Source organism: Chaetodon auriga, chromosome 18, assembly GCF_051107435.1.
Source record: "Chaetodon auriga isolate fChaAug3 chromosome 18, fChaAug3.hap1, whole genome shotgun sequence".
NCBI classification, from domain to species: Eukaryota; Metazoa; Chordata; class Actinopteri; order Chaetodontiformes; family Chaetodontidae; genus Chaetodon; species Chaetodon auriga.
The window spans coordinates 12,699,984-12,725,853 of NC_135091.1; the positions used below are offsets into that span (position 1 = coordinate 12,699,984).

The 25,870-nt window shown below is 43.5% G+C and overlaps 2 protein-coding genes across 3 annotated transcripts in view; one reads left to right on the top strand and one right to left on the bottom strand.

The window, feature by feature from the left end:
* Positions 1-6,968, bottom strand: part of xkr6b (XK, Kell blood group complex subunit-related family, member 6b) — a 49,502-nt gene extending 42,534 nt beyond the window's left edge. Inside the window, exon 1 of the mRNA XM_076756827.1 lies at positions 5,997-6,968. Within this exon, the coding sequence (XP_076612942.1) occupies positions 5,997-6,565 (569 nt within the window). The 5' untranslated portion in view covers positions 6,566-6,968. The remainder of the gene's footprint in view (positions 1-5,996) is intronic.
* Positions 6,969-14,458: 7,490 nt separating this feature from the next.
* Positions 14,459-24,063, top strand: mtmr9 (myotubularin related protein 9). Of its 2 annotated transcripts, none has more exons than XM_076756411.1 (11): positions 14,459-14,531; positions 14,925-15,114; positions 15,715-15,823; positions 15,921-16,046; positions 16,155-16,328; positions 16,455-16,672; positions 16,798-16,959; positions 17,090-17,231; positions 17,458-17,678; positions 18,081-18,232; positions 21,369-24,063. In XM_076756411.1, the coding sequence occupies exons 2-11, from the start codon at positions 14,933-14,935 to the stop codon at positions 21,530-21,532; spliced, it is 1,650 nt and encodes a 549-aa protein (XP_076612526.1). In that variant the 5' UTR covers positions 14,459-14,531; positions 14,925-14,932; the 3' UTR covers positions 21,533-24,063. The 2 variants fall into 2 exon arrangements, with proteins under 2 accessions (XP_076612526.1, XP_076612527.1); XM_076756412.1 differs by having other exon boundaries at positions 14,486-14,531; positions 14,930-15,114.
* Positions 24,064-25,870: the final 1,807 nt, after the last annotated feature.

A 25,870-nucleotide genomic window follows, 5' to 3' on the forward strand; every position in this document is an offset into this window, starting at 1 on the left:
GTGACGTAGGCCGAAGTCATTTCAAAGAAGAGCACAATCATCTTTTCCATCGAGAAAAGCCTTCAGAGCCGTTTTTGCTCTTCTTTCAATGCAGCATACATGCTAACATCTTTACGAGCCCCCATTGTTGTATTCAAATGAACAGTCGCCGTGGTCACACCTAAACCACGCCCATAGCTGCCAGGAGTTCCACCAAGATGGATTCTGGGCTCACGTGATTTTGCGTGATCTCGCAAATCCAGCTGCCTCGCAAGCGACACAGATAAATTCACCACCAAGATTCTGTTAAAACTTGCTGGTTTCCAAAGTGTAATGGTGCATGAGTCTGTTTATTAAGAGGTGAAACATTTGGATTGAAACAAATCCCACACGCTGAATCTAACATTTTCCAGCAATACTCACTAATTCAGCAACCCAGCTTGAACCAAAACAGCAATTCAATCCCTTTTTCAGATCCCTCTCTCTTCCTCTGCTCCTTGAAAATCTGAAGCACACGTTTCTGTATCGTTTCTGGCTTTCTGTCTCTTTACCCCCCAGCTGTGATAGGCTCCCAAGAAAGCTGGCTTTTCTCACATTTTGATAGGCTCCTCTGTCACATAATTGGGGGTTTTCTTGGAGTGCTGGCTTTAAAGGTTTGTCCCCTGTTATCAGTGCTAATGAGAAAATGAGTAGCGTTACACTGATATGTTCCAGAGGAGCAGTGGAAGTTTAATGTGCCATCTGTAAATAACAAACACAGTCCGATGTGGACGTTAATAAAGACGAGCGTTCTCTGTCTGTGCCTGCGTGCTCTTTTCATCTTCTGTTCTCTGTAGAATAAAATGTGGTTTCTTATAAAGTAGGCCTCAATATTTTTTCCGCATGCTTTTGCAACAATGGAACACAATTGGATTCTTAAGGAGATTCCCAGACTTATTTATTCTGCCAGCAAACTGAATAAATAGCCTAGTAAGACCCAGTTGTCTATCAGTCATTTCCTTCACTCCAAAAATACTCCAGTGCCTCCACTGTGGAGGGAACACGCTGGTCCCATCTTTTGCCATTTTAAACTCTCAATACATAATTATATGGATTGTAACCAATTTATCCAAGCCTTCATCTTTTCCCTCTTTCACCCCCTCAGCTGTTTTTTTTTTTTTCCTTGACAGGGCAGCTGGTTGCATTGTATCATCTCAATGTCTCGCTTCACCGCATGTACAAACCTTTTTTGGCAACTACAAGCAGCCCAGCCAGCCAAGAGAGGCTTTTGTCGACTCCTTCCCAGTCTGTATTAATATTTACCAGGCATGGAAACACAGGCAGATGTCAACCATGAGGCGATTTCGTCGTGTTGCTCGCTGGTGAGCCCACTCTTGTTCTGGATTAAAGTCTAATCCAAGCATCAGATTTGTGGTGTTAAAACATTTAGTACAATTGGGGGGGGGGGCACTTCTCTGGCCACTGTAGAATTCCTCGATAGCCGAGATGAATGCACATTTTCAGTGATAGGACAATTAAGATATTTACCAGCATATTTATCTTTCTCATTGTGGTCTCATTTGACCCGTACACATATGGAAGATTTATACTTTAGTGGTCTGAATTGTATTTCATTTTGGAGCTGAACTTGAATACATTATGTTTTTTTTTTATACCCTGTCAAACCACCAACAACACAACCCACACACTAAAAGTAACATCATAAAAAATAACGGAATTAACATGCATCTTGCCTCGTGACCCGACCAGCTACTCCTTTCATTTTTATATACACTACTCTAACAGGGAAACATTTCAGCACTGTCTAATATAAATACAAGAACTGATTCTAGGTGTAAGTCTAAAGTCTGTTCCAGCAAGAGTCCAAATATATACTGAACATAATATTAAACCGAATACGATTCAGTATTTCAAAACATGAAACATCTTCTGGATATCATCTTCATTGTACTTAGGATGCTGTGAGACACCCAGTGAGACAGTATAAATCAATACACACTCTCATATACACATGCCCTGCAGTGTGTTTAATTTATCACAAATCTGCATGAAGATGCCAAGAAAACGCATTCAAACATATCGCTGAACAAAGTCAGGATTTCAGCACTGGACAGCTCCCACGAAAAAGACAAGAGCGGAGGAGTCTTTTCAGGAGGGACAGCCCCCGAGTCTTGTTCAATTTGGTGTCTGGATGAATGATCACCACATTCTGTTGAGTATTTAAATGCTGATGACATCATCAGGGTTTTGTTTTGTTTTGTTTTGTTTTTTCAAAAGCCCCCTTTGGAGTCCATGGAGGACATTACACAGCTGTTTTCCATGTGGTATTTCCTGTGATGAGTAAACTGAACTCACATCAGCGGAGTGCCCCTTTAACTATGTAATAGTTTAACAACATTGAAATATTAAGCTACTGATCATAGTTAGAGGTTGGTTTTAAACTGCAGTGCACAGCCCTAACTGTTTTTTATTCTGAGGTATATACAACCCAATTACCAGAACAAATGTTGGCATTGTACGTATCTGAAAATTGCGATTATGTTGAATCTTTCCTTACGGTCAAACTTTGCATTGCAGTTTCACGTCATGCCAATACTGTTGTTAAGGTCTGCTTAGGTTTAGGCATAAAAAACACTTGGTTAAGGTTAGGAAAAGATCATGTTTTGGCCCAAAATATCCGGTTTTGTTGCCAGAAACACGACTTGAACAGTCATCCACCTAGCCGTCTGCACCACCATCCCCTCTTCCTCCTAATGAGAAACTCCTATACATGTACCAGCAATCTCACTTTGATCCCCACTGCACAAACACTGATATCATATGATGAAATGTATAGATTTACATATCCATGGTTTGCAGACAAGAACAATGCCAACCTTTTATTCTGGCAACTGGACTGGATATGCAATGGCTACAGCAGATGTGAGAGGTTGAAATGCATCCACTGGATTTTTAAAAGTTTGTTCATTGTTGTTTGAGAGGCTCCAGAAAACTGCCTATTACACAATTTTTTTTTTTTCATGCCAAACTATGAGATATTAAAAAGGAAGCAGAGGATGACACCTCACCCAATTCTGCTGGGATTTCCCAACAAAAAAACGATTCCAAAACTTTCCACATGGGTTTCCTCAGGGAGGGCAGAGATGGATGCAGTTCTTTTTCACTCAGACACTAATTTGGGCTTACACTGATTAAGCTGTCCATCGCACTGCCAGGAGACCTCCGTGTATGTGTGATCCACTGTGTGCCTGAGCGTATGTGAGCAGAATCTCTAAAGCTTAAGGGGACGCCATCGGCAGTGCTGGTGATTCACAGGGAGGACGACATGAAAGAGCTGTGGAGAGCCAGTGACATAGTGGGATTACAGATGGGAGAGGAATCCTCCCCGTTTAGCCAACAATTAACAAGGGGATAACTACAAAACAAGCCCGGCGATTCTGTCATCAGCTCAGTCCTCAGGTGCACAGAGGGAAAGCAGCTAATTGAATGTAGAATTGAAAACAGGATGGAGTAACGAGACATGATGAGGCAGTGTTTTTGACTCCTGTCAGCACTTCATCTCGTTTTTCCACGTTAATGAAAGTGAAGCATTTCACAAACTGAAACTGTACCATCTTGTTGAGAATGTCTGATAACTGCTGTGAAATCCAGTCATGGAAACATATGATGACAAAATACTAGATATGATAAGTTCTGACATATCCAGTGAATTGCACCCTATCGTGATACTATAAGATAAAATAAGCAAAGTGCAGCACCATTAAATATATCCATGCCCCAAAAATACAACGTAACATGATAACACCTGCTTGCTATTGGCAGTTTGGCCTCTCACAATGGCTAATAATCTCCATATCATGTGTTAGCCCTGTGGGTCTTAGGTTGTGAACTATCACTAAGCTGACAAGAGCAGCTTTTGACCCTCAACCCCGAACCAGCAGCCAGGCGGATCATGTCCGAAGGGAGACTATGGCCTGACAATGATCCCTCGCTCCAGGCTTTGTGCTGTCACAACATACACACCAACACATTATGTTTACTTGGGTTCCTTATAAGCAAGTTTCAATGCACTACTCAGCTTTTATAACTGTACCTACAATCTGAAGCTGGAGCTGAAAACTAAAGCTGCTCCATGTGCTACACTGTGCTTCCATGGTCCCAATGTCCCTACATGTATCACTGCAGGTAGAAAGTGAGTCCTGCTACACTACAAATGGCTTCAAAGGTTTGTATACTGTACAAACAAGAATACCTGAAGACACAACCAAGAAATTGGTCTTAAAGGAACGGTTTGATTTTGGGACTTTTGGTATGTGACTTAAGTGCAATGTTTCTGGTACATCCTGTCCAGTGACACCACAGAAAAGCACTTGCCAAAAAACCTTGCCCAAAACTTTCATAATCACCAACACAAGCAATGGCTGTGACAGTGCTCGACAGTCCACAGCGCTCTCCACACCGTTTTCCCACCACAGATATGAGCAAAGTAATCAACTGAACCACAGCAGAATAAATAAACTCGAGCCAATGCAACTGCAGCTAATCAATATAATCGCCTTCAGGTGCAGCTGAAAATGAGGCTGATGAGGAATGCAGAGTGGATTGTCTCATTCTGGGAAAACCCATCTTGACAGGTGAAGCGGCTGGTATGCACTAACTTGAACATAAGAGTGAAGATGCTCCTCTTCAGCCACATAGACTAAATGTGAGGGTGGGAATAGGTGAAACTGGAGGAGAAGGTATCTCACTAAAGCTTGTGCCTTTTATTTTTTCTTTTTTCGAAAAAGGTCAGTGAGTTTCAGTTGAGATTTTACTCTTCTAAGTCTCAGCATGTGAGTAATATAGCCTGTGGCACAAATGTTCTCATGCGTTAGACTACAACACAGTCAAGGCTTAGAAAAATCCATTCGTCTGACGAGGAGCAAAGGCGGCTGTCAAACACGAGTACTGTAACCGAATCCGAATCGGTGGTCAAGCTCGGCTTCTGATGCTCAAAAACACTACAGACGTCGACTGAAAACCTGACAGTGAGGATGACATGTTTCGACCTCTTCCACTGAGTCTCACGGTGGGCTGTTTCACATTTTGTCAGCCGCTGGCAGAGCATTCGTCGTGCGCTACTTTTTTCCCATTAAATGCCAGCCACTGCGTCTGTCTGCACCAAAAAACAACTCGCTGCTCAGAAGCTTCGACTGAACAGCCTAAACGGAGCAGAGGAGCTGCGCGCACCAGTGTCACATTTTACTACTACTGTAGCCTCTACATGTCACAGATTACGCGCAGAGACGTGCACCTTGAGCATCCCCGCGGTCCCCCGACGCATCAATTTGGACGGCCAAAAAGCGGATTTGGGGACCAAAGATGTCGAGCGTCGCAGAGGAATCGATGACATCATGTCTGTGGGGGGGAAGCTGTAGTTTTGCGAGCCGTGGAAACAGATGCTCGTCTGGCCTCTAGTTGCAGAGTTGGAGTATTTGATGCGGGGAGGGAGAGCGGGTGAATCGAGGCGACCGTGTGCAGGGTGAAGCGCTGTGATGTGAGCGGCGCGCCTGACACACGCACACTCAGACACGCACGCACACAAACATACACACATGAGCTTTCAGCTACTACCTGTCCGTCTTTGAACAAATAGCCCTCTTCCCTCCCCACACAAGCGCAATGGCGCACTGTGATGAAATAATCACAGCGGTGCAATTTCTGTGCAGCTGTCTGTTCTGGGCACATTTGGCTGAGAGCATGGGAATTATGCAAAACGCCTAAAATGTAATTAGATATATTAGAATTGCAAAAACAGGCATGCGTGGCAGCAAAGAGTGGAGACTGTGAGGCGAGCGTAATGGCATCACCACGGTGCTGATTTTCACCCCAGTCATGTACACAACAACGGGTTATACCAGGTGACAGTCAAGAGGAGGCTGGAAGAAGTGAATGGGTAGAGTGAGAGGAGCCGGACGCACTGTGCTCTGAGGGTTTTAACTGATTCCTTTAAAGGCAAAACTTTATGTTTGTCTTACCTCCACACTTGTCCCAACTGAAAGATGTGTATGATAGTCTGCCAGACCCAGACAGAAAGACGGCAGCACCTGTCTCTTTGCAGACCGGCTGTAGCTCTTCGGCTACTCAGCCCCTCCACGGAGCCCAGTCCGCCTCCTGTGTAATCCTGCACAAACCACCTGAAGCTCAGGATCTGGACCAGAACCGAGGGCACCAGCACGAAGAACAGGGTCAGGCCCGACCACAGGAAGTCCTGCTTGTGGTAATAATCGATGGCCAGCCACAAATCGGTCCCCACGTCCCAGAAAAAGACCAGCAGTGCCAGGATGATCCACAGGCAGTCCAGCCAGAGGCGCTCCTCCTGCGGTGGCCGCGCCGCATCTCTCTCCTTCCCCTTCCCCTTCCCCCGGAGGTAATGCAGGCAGGCGCTCCGGCAGCCCCAGTAGCACGACGAGGTGTTGCAGCAATGGCAGATGTGGAATGAGCTGCCGTTCCGAGTGTCGTCCTCTCCCGTCCCCACCACCTCGTCCAGGTTGTGCAGCTGGGCGAAACCGGTGACGACCCCGCGACCATCGGATTTCGCTGCCATCTTTCCCTCTGATGTTCCCACCTCCTCCGGCTTCCGGGGTTCGTGACGACACTTCCCTGACACCTGTTTTGCACCCCAAATGTTGGAGCCATCTAAAAGCGGGGTGTCTGCGCGTCGCCGTCGCTCACTCTGTCCCCAGATAGCGCACCGGTGGCGCCACGGACGCAGCACATCTTGTCTTGCTTTCCCTCCACTGCAGATCTATTCCCACCTGGTAACAATAATCTAATCTACAAATTCGAACTATTCAATTCGTAACTCATGCATCTAACTGCGGTCGGCCAGTTTTTACCTGTGCTTTCATCTCCTCCCCACCGTTCAGTTGTTTACCCTCTCTGCAGCTCTCCTCCAGCTGCAAGCTGAGTGCCATGAGCAGACCGTCCCTCCACTGTCCCACGCCGACGTAATTCATCCCCCCACCTCTCCCCTCCTCCCTCTCTCACCCCCTCCCCTCTCTCTCTCTCTCTCTCTCTCTCACACACACACACACACACACACACACACACATACACACACACACACACCGTCCCTCCCTCTCAACGTGGTTGCCATCTAGTGTCTCGTTTGAAGCCCCCAAATACGCAGGAGTGGTCTGCATGATGTAATGCAACATGCCTCATCGCCGCCAAAGGAAGTCTTTCCTGTTGTTGGAACATTTGAATCAGTCTCGGTGACACAGTGTGGGGTCACTTTTTTGGAGGAGGAGGAAGACGAAAGACGAAAGACGAAAAAAGCATCCCGCAACCGACGCTTACTGCTCATAAAGACTTCATAATGCTGAGTGATGAGTGTAGTGTTCCTATCTGATATGATCAGCAATGAGTGTGCTTAATATACCTGTGAAATTCATATCTATTTGTAAGAGAATAGTCATTTCTACATACCGGCATCGACAAACAATTTGAAGTTATCTCTGAAAGTTACAGGATGACAGAAGAGGAAGCTCTAGGCAGCTTCTACACCACGTCCTCCGAGGAAAGACGTAATTTATCTATAGGTGAATCTATAGGCCTCTGGAATGGTTGCTAAGAGACATGTTGGGTTTTCTCTCCTTTCTGCAGCATTTTTTTTTTCCTCCCCAGCAGCAGTCAAGGGGTTAAGCAATTGCTGAAACGTGACGCTCCCCCCCTCTGGTATAGCATGTGCGAGCAAAAGAGCTGGTGAGTCCGCCGCAGGCTCAACATCACTGTGATTAGACTGTGCCCACAGAGCTGCCATGCAGGGTCATATCCAGTGTGAGATTGATTGGATCATGTCCGCTTCACCCCCGCTGCCTGCTCTGCTCGCCTGTTTGGACGCCGGATTTCATGGGAGCTGTCCAGTGCTGAAGTAGTGCTGAACACACACTCCGTGTATCTCTCCGAGGACCCTCCTTGACAAATGCATTCCTGAGGCCAAAACATAGTTCTGTTCTTGAGCCTGAAACGCAGCCTTAAGCCTTGAAGGAGTGAGGACATTTGGCTCAAATGTCCTCACTTTAAAAAGTCCTCATCCTCAAGGTCTAAAACTCAGTTCAGCTCAAATAGAAAATCCTTCATTTGAACCCCAAGGAGCAACTTGAGGCAGTCTGCTTTGCAAACACTCAGACGCCTCATTACAAGAGGTTACAGGTTACGAGAGAGTAGCCAATCAACAGTTAAACGAAGAAAGGCTGAAGAACTTTGTAAACTGTCTCTTTTTCTTGGCTGTTCACAGGTTTTATGGTTCTGGATTAAACCAAACCTGATTTCTGCTTCCTTCAAACTTGAGTTTACCCTCACTATGAAAGACACACACAAACACACACACTCTACCAAACCATTCCAGTGTTACAAGGCTACAGCACAAATAAATATCCATAACCATCTCGCTTGGTTGTGATCATGGCCACCACTTTATTGTGATAATATTGTGGACTCGAGTGGAGTTTCAGCAGGTCAGACAGTCACATCCCAATCCGAACACCGCTGAAGACTGTGGCTAAAATATGTGTGACTCTCATGATACCACAGTGAATTAGTATAAATACAGAATCGTGTGCAGACAACCATGAACCATCACCAAGCAGCCTTGATCAAGAATTTGATATTTCGGTATTTCGACCACAGCTGGCTTTCAAACTAGTTGTAGTGTCACATAATCGTGCTCTCAAGTCTTGTGTGTGAAAACAGCCTTCGAGCATCAAACTCTGCACAGACTTCTGTGAAGCTCCAACATCAAAGTGACTTACCAAAAAAGCAGAAAACATTTTACTTTTTGAGTCAGGGAAGACTTTACTGGAGCAAAATGTTAACACATTATAGAGGAAAAGCATGACTAGTGTGCAGGCTTTTCTCTCTTTGTACAGCCGGGGTAAGAGATGTCACTGGACCGGTGCGATGGAGCCCAGAGCTCTGTTAATTCACTTCATTATTTTTGATTGGGTTCACTGGACCAGGTCTTCTCTGGTTTCATACCAAAACAGCCGTATGTTTTCTCCCAGTCATTATAATATACTGTACAATACACTGAAAAGCACTTTATATGATCACAATTAAAATAAATCTAGTACAACTAATCACATTGTCTGATATAAATACATCATGTAGGATTGGACAGTTCGCCTGTGTCGTGGTGAATCGTTACTTCTTTGTCTATCAAAATAATTTTTCGTTATTACTGACTGTAATTAATGTTCATTTACATTTTCTTGTCATTGTCGCAGACCTCTGATTCATGAAACCTTCACATGTCGACGTTAAATAAAAAAGTTTGAATACCCTGACCTGGAGTATCTAGAATGTTAAACAAAACTGTAAATGTAGACAGCGGGGGGCTTTTGCGCTTTCTGTGGGCAAACCCACTGAAAACCCACCTGGTGGGCCCAAGGGGCAAACCTGCTGTGGGCCACACATGGCTCAGCCAACAGGCAGGTTTATGTGTGGCCTACTGCACTGCAGATTCTCTTATGTGATTTTATATGCAACAAAACTTCATGCATGTTTGTGTTACGTGTCTGTTGTTTATTTTATAGAGAAATTGCATAGAAGAATCCCTTACAAACAGTAGACACAGACAGACATCACGACCAAGAGATGTAGAGCTCCACTTCCTCACTGAGTGCGCCAAGTATTCTGAAATAAGAAGTCCCCTTTACATCTTCATCCAAGCAACAGCACAGTGACAGCTGCTTATAGAGTATAAGTTATCTGAACTTTTCTCAAACATTCAGTTTATGTCAAGGTTGATTTTATAAACAGCTGCCATGTACTGGAGCTCTTTTATATTACAGGGATAGTGGATGGAGTGGTTGAATGAGCTTTGTGTGCATAGTGGGTTAAGACGTATCACACCTTGACAGCCTACCTATGCGTTCAACGTAGTATATTATCTCGTGTGCATGTATTAACTAATGTGTGGGACCCAATCGTGTGTCGTGCAAACGCAATAGCAACCGCAGCAGCAGGGTGGTCCCGACGGGCAGTGATCCAGCCGTGGGAGCCAAGCTGGCCCTCAGCAGGCTGGCAATAGATAGATAGATAGATAGATAGATAGATAGATAGATAGATAGATAGATAGATAGATAGATAGATAGATAGATAGATAGATAGATAGATAGATAGATGGATAGATAGATGGATAGATAGATAGATAGATAGATTAATTGATTCATGGGAATAAATTACAAAAACAGAATTATTGTGGTTTAAAATTTCAACTTATTGAAATTGAATCTTGACACTTCGAATAGGGGGTTGTGTTCAAGGTACCGGCACATCATGAAACCTGTTTCATCTGAGTAGCCTTCTTATTCTCTTCTTCCTCAGAGCTGTTAAGAATGCCTTGTGAGCGGCACACTGGATGCACACTCAGCTCTAATGTTCACTGGAGATGGCAGGCGGTTTAATGCAGCAAAGGCCTCACAGCGATGAAAACAATCACAAGATATCAATTCAAATTAGAAAACTTTCTCTCTTTTTTTTTTACCAGTCACAAACTGCTTTATAGGGCAACAAATAGGCATTAGCCATTTGAAACAAAACAAAAACAAACCACAGGCCTAACATGAGTGTGTGTTCGCCAGAGAGAGTGGGTGAATATTAAAGAATACAAGGCAGGACTGCAAGAAAGACTCAGAGGCCTCTCGAGGAAGAGATCAGGATGAAGGCTGGTTAGGGGGGCGTAGGCTAAATAAATCAGACAGAGTGTGTGTGTGTGTGTGTGTGTGTGTGTGTGTGTGTGTGTGTGTTGGATTTCTACCCAGGGAGAAGGAACCTGCAGAGGAAGGGAGCACTGATTTCTTTTGAGTCAGCTGTACTTCAAATGTAAATCCTGCATCCTGTGAGCGACATGTTCAGGTGGAGCAAAACCCTGATGCATTGTGGGCAAGACTTTGCCTGTGTAATTAATACAAGAGGCAATAAGAAGACAATAATAGCAAGTCTGTGGGTGGTGTTTTCAGATTGCGTGAGTATTCCTGCTCCTGAGGTTTACCAAGGTGTTTGGGCCACACAAAGACTGACCACAACACAAAAAATGGAACGTGACAGTGGTGAAAAAAAGCCATGTGACCAGCTCGTGTGTGCTCACTGTCATGTTGGTGGATTCAGATTTCAGATTTGAGAGGGAGATTTCAGCATACCTAAATTGTATAGGTGTTACCAAGGCTCTACTTCTACCAGTGAGGCCAAATAGGCCATGCAATTGCTAAAACTTGAGATTTAATGAATGATAAGTTATAAGTGAGCGTGCAGTGACTAACAACTTGAGGCTGTTTTCAGTGTAGTACAATACAGTCTAGAGATACTCATCCAGTAACAATCGACAAATTACTACTAACATTTAGCAATGTTTTAAGGCTGTTAGCTATCCCGAACAACAAACTTGCCAACTTATTTAATCTCAGTTCTTTTGTTTGAATGTGCAAATCTGAGGTATCTACTGTATCTGCAAATCTAAGACAACAGACAAGTACCCTGCTTTGTTCATTGTGACTGTGTTTCATCAGATAAACTCAGTTTGGGTTCTACTGTAAAAATGAAATGCTCTGTATCAGGAGTGCTTCTCAGAATTAAAGACAGAAAGAAAGAAAAGAAACCAGCTTTCAAAACCTATGAAAATTTGATGAAAGCAAATAGGGAAGCATATTGCTCAGACTTAAACGTTTACAGCAGCGCACACACGGCATGTGCTACATGCACTAAATAATGCAGAGAATGTAATTAGTGATGAATCCTTCAGGAGCTTTTTCGCACTTTTTTTCCCCCCTTCGAGGTGATGACTGGAGCTGAAGTAGATGTGAATGTCTCAGTGCAAAACTCCTTCGTGTTGTACACATATGAATAGGCAAACCTGTCTAAGCAATAATTTAAATTTACGAAAGAAGACAAAGAAGAAGAAGACAAAGAAGAATTACCAGTACAGCAGCCAATATCGTATTGTTCTATCAGATAAATCAGAAGCTTGAAACAATATAAATGCTGCTTTCTCACAGAGCTTACACAACATATTTTGGTATTAGACTCTTCACCCACGTTTCAGTCATCATTATCTGTCGTGACAGACTGCTCTGATTCACTGGACTTGCCTAAAATAACAAAACAACATCAGAACAAACACCAAAGAAACCGTGCAGAACAGGGGGTTGGATGAGACATTGTCTTTACCAGAAACTGAATAAAAAGCTTGAGTGAGTAATGGTGTAGGTGTGGGTACAAGCTGCCAGTCCCTAAAATTTTTGGTGGAAGATGTTCCAAAATGTTCAGAACTCGTCAATAAATGTCAAAATCTGATCTGTGTGACGCAGGCTAGCGTTCAGCGGTTCACTCAAGACAGATTTAGAAACTCACTGATTAGTGCTTGATCACAGTTTGACATTTTCTGGTTGTAGTTACTCATCCAGGTCTATCGCTGTTCTTGTTCTTTTTTTGGGGGGGGGGGCAAGTTGATTCATATTTTTCCCCCAGACTCCTCCAAGGCACAGTGAGCAAAGTGTGTTTCATCAAGTGTTATCTCTTTAAACATTCAGCTGCTGCTGTGAAAGTTAACATTTTATTACTGAGCCTTTTATAACAGATGCTAAAGTAAATCATCTTCTCCTGCAATGACACGTTTGTTTAAGCATCCTGTTAAATAAAACATAGAGGCTGGGTTACTGTATTGTCTCCTGCACCGGGCTGGGAAGTGAATATTTGCTTTGAAAGCTATTTTTTATCAGCCCATCCTCTGTTTTTTTTTTTTTCTAAAAAAGTCACAGCAAAGCATCTTTTCCTCAGAGGCAGGGCAGTTATTTGGTTTGTAAAGCAACACTGGGTTTCACATTCAATTGAGCCCTGGCGTCAATACATGCGTTCTCTATGATGTGGGCTGGAAAGGCCCAGAGCAAACCATCTATTGTGAAACCCAGACAGGCTGCAACTGAAGCAAATAATGCACTGATTTGCAATACATCAAACACACACATGCACATACACACACACACACACACAGTCCTGACAAAGATGTGTTTAAAAGAAATAAGCCTGCTATCACCTTCGCCAAGCCATCTGCTCTTCTTCTTCTTCCCTCTCCAAAAGTGTTCACCTGTATAGGGAGTCTCCAGTTCAAGGTTGGGCTGTGTTCCCTCCTGTGCTTTAACATCTCAGCAGGCAGACATCCTCGCCATCCCAAGAACTGAAGACAAAATCCTCCGGCAACAGCTTTTCCAAACCGTACTCCCTGCTGCTATTAGGGAGTCTAGGATCTTAAAATCATACTCAAATTGCACTTATCATCTCTACTCTATGTGTCAAAATAAGTCACAGGAAAAGAAGCAAATCTTCACGTTTGTGAAGGTGGAACCATGAAATGTTTTTTCAAGTAAAATCTACCTCGAAATAATCCATCTTTCAAGTTACGCCACCCTCTGCGTCACCAGACTGCCCACGCTGTCATACCACACATCCTCCAAGGGATTCCATCCAATGACCTCCCCTCTAACCCCTGCTGCACCAGCCTGGCGCTGTCTGCTCAGACCTGGAACCATTCCTGGATTGTTAAAACCTTTTGTTCACAGTAGAATAATTGCCATGTTTTTCATATGGCTGATATTCCACCATCAGCCATCTAAGGAGGGATGGGTCTCTCATTGAATTCCCTCTCCTGAGCTTTCTCCCTCTTTTCTGCCTTATGTTGCTCTGCCATTGCTCGTTAGTCTGGAAAGACTGTATATACACTATAGACACCAATTTACTTTTTTCTTTTGTTAGATTGTCCAAGTCGCCTTCACACTCTTGTTTTCTAGTCTCCAGCCTGTCAATGTACTTGAGTTGCCTGCCTGCTGTTTTGATTGAAGCTCGTCCACCTGGTTTTGCTGCGGGTGTATGTTTGGGTCTAATGCCTACTCCCCTTACAATTTATTATCAAAACAACACACACATATTCCTTTAACTTGCCAGCACAATAATGTATTTCTCATGATCCTGCAGAATGTACCTTCCAGGCATAGTTACTGAATTATGGGCTTATGCGGTTTAGTCTTTAAACTCCACGTCTCTCCAGAATCTTTCAATGTCACCACCTAGTGTCCCGTTTTGATATTGTTCAATGCTCCATGCGAGATGAAGACATGATAGATGAGCAGCTAAAGCAGTTCCACGTACTGTCTACAACAGCAATATGAAATGCAATGGTGGTAATCTGTAGGTTTTCATAACATAATGAATAAGTGAATAAATACCTGTGTGATTTTACTAATCATCTCCATTTACAGGGGGTGATTCCTGAACACATAATCAATGAAAACAGTTTGGACAGTTCTAAATTGTGCGGAGGCATTTAACTTTAGTTTTGAGGCTCAAAACCACTGGAAAGCATAGACTACCTTTATTCCCTTTTGTAATGAAGAATTGTGAAATTTGCGTTGGTAATTGTCCGGAGCCAAATGTCACCGGTCGCTTGTTTCCAGTCGGCGTGTTTTTGTAAACGTACCAGTGTCGCCCAACAACAAATTAAACGAAAAGACAAGCAGGTATGATAAATCGTTTTACCATCAATGAAAAAATGTAAAGTTTTGTCTCTTACGTATCTTGCATGTATGTTGTTAATATTTTGACTTAAATCTAAAAGTGACATACAATTTATGCGGTGTGTCAGTATTAGCTAGCTAGCTAACGTTAGCCACTTAATTTCCTGATTCAAGCTAACTTAAGCTAGCTGACAGATGGTCGCCGCATTTATTGGTTTAATGTTAAGTGACATCGACGTGCACAGTATCGTTCCTCAAAAGCAGAAAAGCAGGGCTTGACTGTTTTAGCAGTGGTAACGTGCGCTAATCAGTAGCATTGTCCGTATGCATTGAAACAGCCCACACCCTCCTTATTTCTCTCCCCTGTATCTGGGCTAACTGCTGTCTTTTCGTCAGGTCAGATCATGGAGTTTGCAGAGCTGATAAAGACACCCAGAGTGGACGGGGTCGTCTTACATCGGCCTTTCATGCCCACTGTAGAGGGGACCCTGTGTTTGACTGGTCATCACCTGATTCTCTCCTCCAGACAGGACAACACAGAGGAGCTGTGGCTGCTTCACTCAAACATTGACTCCATAGAGAAGAGGTGATGACCTTCTTATTAGCTGTTGTGAGGATTTAAAATCCTCTTACTTAATCGTTTTTCAGGCAATGATCCTTTCAGATTGTAGCTTAATTACTTGTACATAAAAAGACAGTGACACAGGACATGTATTTGCATCATTTTGAGTAACAGGGAAGGAAATGTCAAAGTAGAGTGCATTTGACTGTGGCTACACCTCCAGTCCTTCCAGTGCAGTTCTTGTGATTGCGTGCACCAGATCACAGCATTTCACTGCCGTTTCTTTTTTCTAAAGTACTCTCAAGCTTGACTGTTATAGCGAAGAGAGGATGTGAAACTGCCGTGGCAGGAAGTTTGAGTCTGACCGTGCTGTGACTACAGTGTTTCCCGCACTAAGGATGAAATGCTGGCTGCAAAAATCAGAAGCAAACACACAAATCATTGCACATGAAGGCACTATCCTAGCACCCTTAGCATAAGATCAGCAGTTTGTGCTGCATTTTCCAAATCTGCAAAGACACAACATTAGTGAGTTTGCTTACAAGCAAGTCCACACTCAGGCTCTGAAGTCTGTGCTTTGGTCTATTTGGATCATTTTAGTAAAACCTTCAACATTTCTTTCAGATTTGTGGGGTCTCTGGGAAGCATCATAGTCAAATGCAAAGACCTGAGAGTGATCCAGCTCGACATCCCTGGCATGGAGGAGTGTCTCAACATCGCCAGCTCTATTGAGGTTTAAAACACAGATTACTTTCAACATTTTTCAACCGCAGAATGTTCACTTACTGTCAAATATGATCAACCAATACATACTCTTCATTCCTGTCTAGGCTCTGTCCACACTTGATTCAGTCTCCCTGATGTACCCTTTCTTCTACCGGCCCATGTTTGAAGTCATAGAAGATGGCTGGAATTCATTTCTTCCAGAGGATGCCTTTAAAGATTTGGAGTCCATGGTATGGGCCTGATTAGTGGCAAAAGCTGTCACACTTAATGGTCCCTCAGCACCTCTGTCATACATGCTGAACTCCCTTCTTTTAACCTGTCACCATCCCTTTTATCAGACAGATGAGTGGAGACTGAGTGTAGTCAACAAGGAATTCAGTGTGTGTCCATCATACCCCCCTTTGGTGGCAGTGCCCAAAGACGTCGATGATGACACACTGAGGAAAGTAGCTACCTTCCGTCACGGTGGCCGTTTCCCAGTGCTTAGCTACTACCACAAGAAGAATGGCATGGTGAGCACCAGGGAAATGGAGTTTACGTGATTCTTTGTTCTCTTGGAAAACAAGGTGGATTTTAATTGCCTAAGATGTGGTTTACATTTATTTTTATGGATTATTTGTAATATCTTCCACTTTCAGGTGATGATGCGAGCAGGGCAGCCTCTGACAGGCACAAACGGGCGACGCTGTAAGGAAGACGAGAAGCTGATCAACGCCACCCTGCGGCCCGGCAAGCGTGGTTACATCATCGACACACGCACCATCAGCGTTGCCCAGCAGGCCAAAGCTCGAGGTGGGGGATTTGAATCTGAGGCGAACTACCCCCAGTGGAGGAGGATCCACAAGGCGCTCGAAAGGTGAGTGAGATCTACAGCGCACTGTGTTTTCTACTTCTCGTGTTTTGTTTTTTTTTGTCTTTTTTTAAACATGCATATTATTAAGACTCTTTGGATGCGATGCTGATGCTGTGTGTCATTTCCAGGTCTAACGTCCTGCAGGAGAGCCTGATAAAGCTGGTAGAGGCGTGTAACGACCAGTCGCACAGTATGGACCGTTGGTTAAGCAAGCTCGAGGCTTCCAGCTGGCAGGCTCACGTCAAGGAAATCCTCACCACTGCCTGCCTGGCTGCACAGTGCATCGACAGGTGAGGGAGCGAAGTCTACTTGTTATGTTAACCCTCGACCAGTAAACACTCAGTGAATCACAGTAATGAAGCAGACAGTAATGTAGCAGGTGATACTCTGACTATAATCGTGTGTGTGTGTGTGTGTCAGGGAGGGAGCGTCAGTGCTCGTCCATGGTACAGAGGGCACAGACTCCACCCTGCAGGTGACCTCTTTGGCTCAGATCATCCTTGATCCGGCCTGCAGGACCATCAGAGGCTTCCAGGGCCTGGTGGAGCGAGAGTGGCTGCAGGTAAGCTCCTCTGACCTTTGAAGCACGGCCCAAATCTTTTGCACCTTTCTGATAAATCAATTGCTGAGAATTACAAAGAATTTCTCATTTTTAAAGCTTGAATTTTTCAGAAACTTTTCCATTCCGGTATAGTAATCTGGTCCAGTAAGCATTTTAATATCATGATGGACGTGTCCTTTGCCTTCCTCCTCATGACCCCTCTCCCCTCTTGCACCATGCGTCCCAGGCGGGTCACCCGTTCCAGCAGCGCTGTGCCCAGTCAGCCTACTCCAACAGCAAGCCTCGCCAAGAGGCTCCTGTCTTCCTGCTCTTCTTGGACTGCGTGTGGCAGATCCTTCGCCAGTTTCCGTGCTCCTTTGAATTCAGCGAGAGCTTCCTGGTGCTGCTCTTCGAACATGCTTATGCTTCTCAGTTCGGTACCTTTTTGGGCAACAGTACAGCTGAGAGGTAAGTCTGTCAAGGTTGGCCAATACGCTTAGTTTTGTGTTGATAATGCGCAATATCATGTACACCTGCTTAATCCAATGCAATCAAATGCAATATCTACACAATACAGTGTTTAGAAACGTTAAATAACAGTACATAGGCCTTTATTGTGGTAATGTCTCATTCATGTAAAGAGCTGCGTTATGCACACAACATTTTATGGAGCCTTTGATTCACATTCTTGGCCACAGGCCACTAAGCAGCTTTACCAAAGCACTTGTGGTTTAGGTGACTTTCCCAAAGTCAAGTTTTTATGAAGGGAAAGGAGAATGCTTGTGTGCCATTGAACAGGTTACAAGCCCACTTCAGCAAACTGCAGGCAACCGCTGTCCTTACTGATCAGCTCACTCACCCTTTACACAGAGCCAAACTGTCTCTGCCGGAGAAGACTGTGTCCCTTTGGTCGTGGGTGAATCGGCCACAAGAGCTGGAGCGTCTGACCAACCCGCTCTACGAGGCCAACAGTCTCGTGATCTGGCCCTCGGTGGCTCCTCAGAGTCTGCTGCTGTGGGAAGGTAAGAAACAAACGCTAAAGACATGCAGTGGCTGAGATTATTAGACCAGTACATTTATAATGCTGCATTGGAAAAGATGAGAGATAAGATAAGATAAGACTTTATTGATCCCACACCGGGGAAAATCAGTCATTACAGGCAGCAAGTATCACAAAACGCAAACGCAGTGGCATAGAAGGGTCAAGATAAAAAGGTGGCCAGGATACAGAAAAAACAGACCAAATAGAACTCAACTGGTCTTTGGACTAAAGCTGTTGAGTAGTGATTGCGATTATCCCTGATATATGACCCTCAAAGGTTCAACTCACAGCAGCAAGTACAGTGAAGTTAATGGGGTTAAAAACAAGCCTGAGAGAAACAAAACGGAGCTTTTGTTTGAACAGGTGATTGAAGACGCTCAGAGTCGGTCATCATAAAACTAATGCTCAGTGTCACATTTTCTGAGACGTATTGTATAATTTCCAGGTCACACAGTTCCAGCATTTGTCACGTTTGCATGGAAAATGTTCATCCCGTGTCCAGAGGGCTGTGGAAATCATTGTGTGCTTTCGACATTCTTGTATTTACACAGTACATATTGCATGTTTTGTTGGTTTAAATGAGAAAGTAGGCTGCACCACTGATGACAGTCCTGACACAAACAACCTGCTTCTGTGTGCATCAACCACCAACACTGCCTGCTGTGTACTTGCAGCATGACACATATTTCATGACGTTGCGGGCTTTGGCTTGTGGTTTTGCTTCATCCTTGGAATGAAGACAGGCCTGAAACCGAGTCTGAGTAAGTTAATTACTAAGATGATCGCTAATGCCTGAAGCAGCTGTGAGCAGTGGGAAGGAAAGCTTGCTGTGACAGCCACAGTCATGCTGCCATAAACTGATCATTGTCACACCTGTGATTACATTTTGTCTCAGACAAACACTCTGAAATGACACCACAAGGGGGCGCCGTTGGTTTCACAATTTGCATTAATGATAAACTGAGTGACCCTGTGAGCTTCCAGTCCATTCTGTGACCTTCATATTTGCTCCCAATTTACTTTCACATCCATAAAGGATACGACGTTGTAACGTAAACGTTCACTGAGCAATAGAAATACTCTCTTTACACTGTAATAATGTTATAATTAACAGTATATATAACTGAAAAGATGAATATTTTGTCTGAAAAACAGTGTAAACAGACCTTCTAGCATTTCCTAACCTCTTTCATTCATCAACGTCCACCTCTGGTGACCTGCCTTATGAAGTGAGTGAAACGAGGAGTTCAAACTTGTGCCCGTTTAGCTCTGATGACTGTTTTCCCTCTCGTTTGGCGTTTGGCACCTTTATATTTTCGACGTTGCTCGCATTGCTTCTCAGGCATCTCAGTGATGTTTCTGGCTTACGTGTTTGTCTAATTATAGGTTGCACAGACAGTATCCCCGCCGACTCCTAAGCCAGTGCAGTCATGTGCACGCTAACCGGAGTCCTGTGGTGCACTTTTACTCTCCGTCTCATATAATTCATTTATGGATTTAAGGCTTAGATTGACTTCACAGCTGGTGTCAAAATTCTGCAGGTGCCTGCATAAAACTTCGCTCCAGGGTCACACAATTCGTCCACCTTGATGCTTTGAAGGTTTCAGCGCAGTAACTGCTGGTAAACTACACAATCAGGGATGCAGTGATGGTGACGATTAAGGTGAAGAAAATGTGTGTGGGTGACGTGAATGCATACAGCTCTGCTATCTCCCAGCAGCCTCTCTCAGTATCAGGCAGCAGAGCTCCTCTCTCCAGGTTGATGTGGGAAATTACATCGTTACATGCAAAAGAACTATCATTAACTAAAATAATTACAAGCCCAAATGAGTTGCTTTCTGAACGACCTTATTTTAAGGAGCTAGGCTTAGCATGTGGCAGGGTTTTCCCAGCACAAACTTTAATGATGGAGATAAAAATGTTTTGCTTTTTGGGAAATTGTTGTTGGAGAATGGATTTAATTTCTATAATTATGGGTTGGAAAAAAAAAAAAAAAAAAGTTCCAGGAATCGACGCTTGAATTCGCTGGATGTCACATCAGCTCAAAGCGCACGCTTTTGATAAAGAAAAGCAGGGGGAGCAGGGGGTCTAGACAGATGAGAGGTCATCAGGTTCAGGCGATCCTGTGTGAGGGGCCCCCTTTTCCTGCCTAAAGCCTCCGAGCCACACCCTCATTCTATATGACCAGGAATGTATGTGAGCTACTGAAGCACATGAAATGCTACAGACATCCTGCTTACACAACTCTTTCATAGAGAGCGATGCATACTCAAACTTAAAAGATCCCATGCGAGTCTAATGTGTGTGAGGGCAAGGGCGCCCTCACATACAGACAGAGTGTGCCATCCAGGCTTTTGTTTTACTCCTGCTAACCTGGATTCAAAAATTTCAGAACCTCTCTATTCAGTCATTTCTAATGATTCAATTCAGAAGTTAATGTGAAGGCGCTTCCCTGTTAATTCAGAGAGCTCTCCATCAGGAGAGAGAGACGTGACGTTGTCGCCCTGTCGATGCGCAGCACATCCCACTTGTGCGACATTTACCCTGCTTGTGACAGACAAGTCACCTCGTTATTGTGCAGTACATTCCAGTCATACAGCACATCTCTATGGTCACACTTGTGTTTCTGGAATATCAGTCCCACAAAGTCCTCTGCCAAAGTCCCACACCCAGTGTCAAGGCTGTTATCCACACTGTGCTCTGTTTTTCAGCACAAACATGTTGATGTCTACTCACTGCTGACATTTGGTCTCAAGAGTCTTTATATGGGTTTATTACTCTACTAAATGATAACTCTCTGCTGTTAACTTTGGTTTAAGACATTCCCGTCAGCCTCGGCTGCACTTTGTATTTAGTGCTACTTAGCGAATGTTAGCATGCCAACGTGCTACCTGCCAAACATTAGCATGTTTATATTGTGCCTGTCAACATTTTAGTTTACTAACATTAGCATTTAGCTCCAGGCACTGCTTTGTCTAAGCCTCACAGAGCCGCTGGCAGGGCTTTAGACGCTCAGTCTAAATAGAGCATAATCAGAATAAGAGAAAGCGCTTCTGTGTAACAGGTTTTGTTCTTCGTGGATTATTTACATTGCCCTCTTCCCTTTTCTGTTACAGGAGTGTTCCTCCGATGGAACCGCTCCTCCAAGTGTTTGGACGAGGCTTATGAGGAAATGGTACATATAATTGAATATAACAAGGAGCTTCAGAAGAAAGTAAACAGCCTGCGCAGACAGCTGGCCCAGCTGGAAACTGAAGATCCTCTGCTGCAGACGCCATAGAGAGAGAGAGAGAGAGAGAGAGAGAGAGAGAGAGAGAGAGAGCTGCGAAAGGAAGCGAGATGGAAGACAGAGGTAGAAAATATGAAAACAACATAATACAAACAGATCAATGTCAGCCCGGTTTCATGCTTGAATTAGATTTAAATTCTTTTCAAATGTTTGAGAATATATAATCCAAACAGAATTTTGGATTTTCTTCATGCTGATTGTTGTCACATTTGGGTTTAGATGAAAAATTACCCCAAAGCCAGATTAACGTCACAGTCCACCACGGACCAAAAGAGCACCTAGACTGAAAAAAAGGAGATTTTTAGCTAATTTTATCATGTGTCACTGAAACTAAGCAGGAGTGAGAGGGAAAGATCCAGAAACAACTAGTTTAAAAAAAAAACAATTTTCCAACTATTTCATAATTTAATCATTTCAGTCGTTCTTTGTTTTTTCTTTTTCTTTGAAGCAAACATGCCAAACATTCTTTGCCGGTTACAGCAGGTTGTGAGACTGCTGCCTTTCTTCGTCATAAATCTTTGTAAATGTAATATCTTTGACTTCTGGAACTGTCAGACAAAAACGTCTGCAAAGGCCACCTTGGGGAATTTGACTGGGCTATTTTTGACATTTCATAAACTAAATCGACTGAACTGATTAAATGAAAAATAATTGTCAGATGAAATGTTACTTGCAGTCCTACTCTAATAGCGTGCACGCAGATGTGTGTGTGTGTGTGTGTGTAGACAAAGCTGTTCTTTAAATGATGCTTTGGCATTGTGTCAGCTTGATTTCTCAGTTGCTAAGCCTCGTCAAACCCCCACGTCTCACACTGGCTGACCCTCATTTACATACCAGATACCTAAACATCCAGTGAGTGAGTGCGTTTCCTCTCAGCCTGGGAGAATTTTTGAGCATTGATCGCGTTCAGGGGGGAGTACTGGTCCTTGGGATGTCCACTCACTACAGGGTTCACATTTGCACCAAACGTCCTGCTGATTGTATATGCCACGGAAGCACTGCAGAGTATCTATGGCAACATATAGGGTGCTATAAGGCAGCATGTGACTTCGCTGCACGTTGAGATGATACAATAAGCGTAGGCAGGGTCAGTGCCTACTGTACTGTACAATGAGACGGGAGGTTTGTCTTAATAGACCAAAATATCCTGATGCTTGCATGTTTATGAGATCATTACTTGACCTTCCAGCACGAAGCGTTGCAGGACGTATTGATCCTTATTTAACACAACCTTATAAAATGTCAGCTTGCCTCGTTATGTTTGTCAGTATTTATTCCAGTTTCATAATAGCTAAGTCGTCGAATATGTTCAAGCATATGTTGCAGAAGAAAAGATGTATGATGGCACTGCAGGCTTTGTTGCCACAGAAATGGTCTGTCAGCTTAAAAGGTGAAAATGCTATATTAACGTGAGATTACTGCTTTAAAGACCAAAGTATATTTTGGTTATCAAAGTTATATAAGAACTGTTGTGTTCAAGTACATTATTAAACAAAATGCACATCTGCTGTTGTGTAGTTTAAGATCCAGAACTGATGCACTTTGTGTGAAATATCAACATATTCCTGTGACTCTTGTAATCAGCCTCATTTTAGTTGTTAGTGCTCACCAGCTGTTACCATATTAGACAATAAATGTCTTAATATTTCATGTGAAAACATGCCAACATATCCGACTAACGTCAAAACTGTTAGATTTCCTGCTGACGACACAGACAGTGTGTCATGAACCCGGGCCTCATCACAGCACATCAAACATGCAAACACTGCTGGTGTTTCGTCTAAATCTTTGATTGTCATGAAAGATGCAACAACTTCAGCTAAATTATCCTCTCATAGTGACATTAAAGCTCATCTTTCACTGCTGCCCACAGGTGGAGGCAGCTCCCATGGACATTATACTGTTAAGAAAGCTTTAAGCTGCACTTTAAAGACAAAAACATGGGCAGGTTGAAATCTGTTCTGCCAGTAAGAAAATGAATTTCTCTGCTTCTTTCCATGGCATGTTCATATCTTTAATGCATTTTGCTTCAAGAATGATGTAACAATCACACTAATCAGAGCTGATTCCAGCCACTACGTCAGACTGCTTTATAAAGGGAACGTTGCTTATAGGAGCACAACATACTTTTTTTCCAGTTGCCAAAAACGACACCTGACCTACCGTCGCTTTGCGTGTGCATGAATGGAACGCTGAGTTCGGTCAAGGTAAAGGTGTGATTTTTCCCATGCTTGCATTATCCCTGGTATTATCTTTAAATGGTCACTGCTTTCTCAAAGTTGGCAAAACTCTAAAAGATGATCAGCACTGTGGACAAATAGTGCTTTTGTCTGTTGTTGTTGTACATATCAGCTTTGTGCGATGCCTTACTGCAAGATCAGAATGAGAAATAAACATTTCAGTTCTGTTATCACTGCTGATCACATGTCTGTAAAATTCTATGATTGCTCAAGAGATGAAATGTGTCTTTGTTTTTGTTTTTTTCAGTTTTCAAGCCATTAAAAATGATAGCACAAAAGATGTTTGATTTAGTCATTTTTCAAAGTTTTTGTTCTCACAAGATTTGTGTAATTACCAGTTTGATTTTGAACATTTCATCAACTAAAAATACATCGTTAGCTTGTACTAACTAGCTAGTACTAAACTTTAAAGCTGCGCTGATATTTTTATATAAAAAAACGGTGTGTCATGTGAAAAGTGTCTCTCATAGTGATGAAACCACAGAGAATCACCCCCTGACTGCAGTGTCCCTCAGTTTTACAGAGCGTTTTCGCATCTTTCAGCTCATTGTTTTGGTTCACTGTTTTGATTCAGTCCCACAGCTCTCATCAACCCATTGTGAAGTCCTAACATGCAGATATCGTTCGCTATGAGCTAATGAACACAACAGAGCATTCAGCAGCTAATGAGCCTGATATGCGAAAAAGTTCACCATTAAAACTTCATACGGTGGTGTTATGTCAATGTTACTCGGCAGCTCAGGCGCCCTGGTCACGTCTCCGGTGACGAAGGAGCATGATTCCACTATAATGACAGGTGACAGCGAATTCAGATTTCCCATACTCTCTCCGCACATGGTTTGTCCAAGGACTAGTAAACAGTAAGCACACTATGTTGCCATCCCGGTGATGAAAGGATCATCTGATGAGGTGACAGGGGAATAAATAGCCGGGACTCAGCTGCTCCATGAAGCCATGTGAGGGCAGCCAGTGTTTACAGAGCGAGCGTGCAGTCATCACTCTTCTCTCCATATTAATGTGCCCTCGCATCTGTCACTACTCTGATTTCATAGCTGAACGACTTGCTTTGCTTAACACGCAGTCTAGGAGGAGAAGATGCACTGTTGAAGGTGTTGGTGCAGCCCATTGAAAAGTTGGAGAGACTGATGAATCATGTTTTTTTTGTCTTTGCTGCACAGATGGTCCCAGCTGGGGGTTGCACTGTTACACAAACACTAAAAGAAAAACTAACCCAAACTGTGTCATCGCAAAGCTATCAGGTGCCGGTGTTGTGTGTAGAGTTCATCCATGACGCAAAATATGTCTGTGATGCTTGTAACTGGATGCAACGTAAGTGTGCCAGTTTACAGATTAACTTGTTTTCGAGCAAGTCATTTCCTGATGACAGGCGTGGGGGTGTGCGCCCGTCCACCACTCACGTTTCAGCACAGATCTTAAGCCCACCCTTTGCTGGCTCCACTCTGAGACATCACCCACCCTCTTTGGTCCTCCTCTATGTACTGCAAACAAACCTCAAAGTCAAACAGAGGGTGCATACATACTCCCATCATCCCTTTCCCTTGATAAACATGAATGGATTCTGGTACGTTCAAGTCACAGAGCCTGCATAGTTTGACCGCTGCCTTTCACTGCAATGAGCTTGTGTGAAGTGCCTTTTCAAACAGTGTCATTATCTTATCGTTAGCAGTGTTTGATTACAAGGCTGCATCAGGTTTGGCCTTTGTTATGCTTCACGTGTAGTCCAGCTATGTTTAACTTACTCATTGCTTTGTCTCAGTGTTTTTGTGGACACGTGGCTTCATTTGGTCCTACTTAGTCCAGAAATTTCCAAAGATAGAAAGTACGTCCAGCTTTTGTGGTGGCATGTAAATGATGCTTCATACATCTAGAGTATTTCAGTTTGATACAATGGAGCAGTCATAAAAACACAGGGCTGAACGTTTCATTCAGTCTTACTGTCATACAGCTTCAATGAACAGCTGGAACAAGGTGATACTGGATATACAGTAAACTGTCAAACAGTGAGGCACAAGATGATTTTTCCAATCTTAAAGCTATTTAAGGGGAAGCCTGAATGTGAAAACATGTA

What these genes read in the sequence shown, in the direction of transcription:
- mtmr9 (XM_076756411.1), top strand. Translation starts at nt 14,933, where the DNA reads ATGGAGTTTGCAGAGCTGATAAAGACACCCAGAGTGGACGGGGTCGTC. An exon ending in GGCAACAGTACAGCTGAGAG is followed by an intron (nt 17,679 to 18,080) that starts GTAAGTCTGTCA and finishes CCCTTTACACAG; the next exon opens with AGCCAAACTGTCTCTGCCGG. An exon ending in GAGTCTGCTGCTGTGGGAAG is followed by an intron (nt 18,233 to 21,368) that starts GTAAGAAACAAA and finishes TTTCTGTTACAG; the next exon opens with GAGTGTTCCTCCGATGGAAC.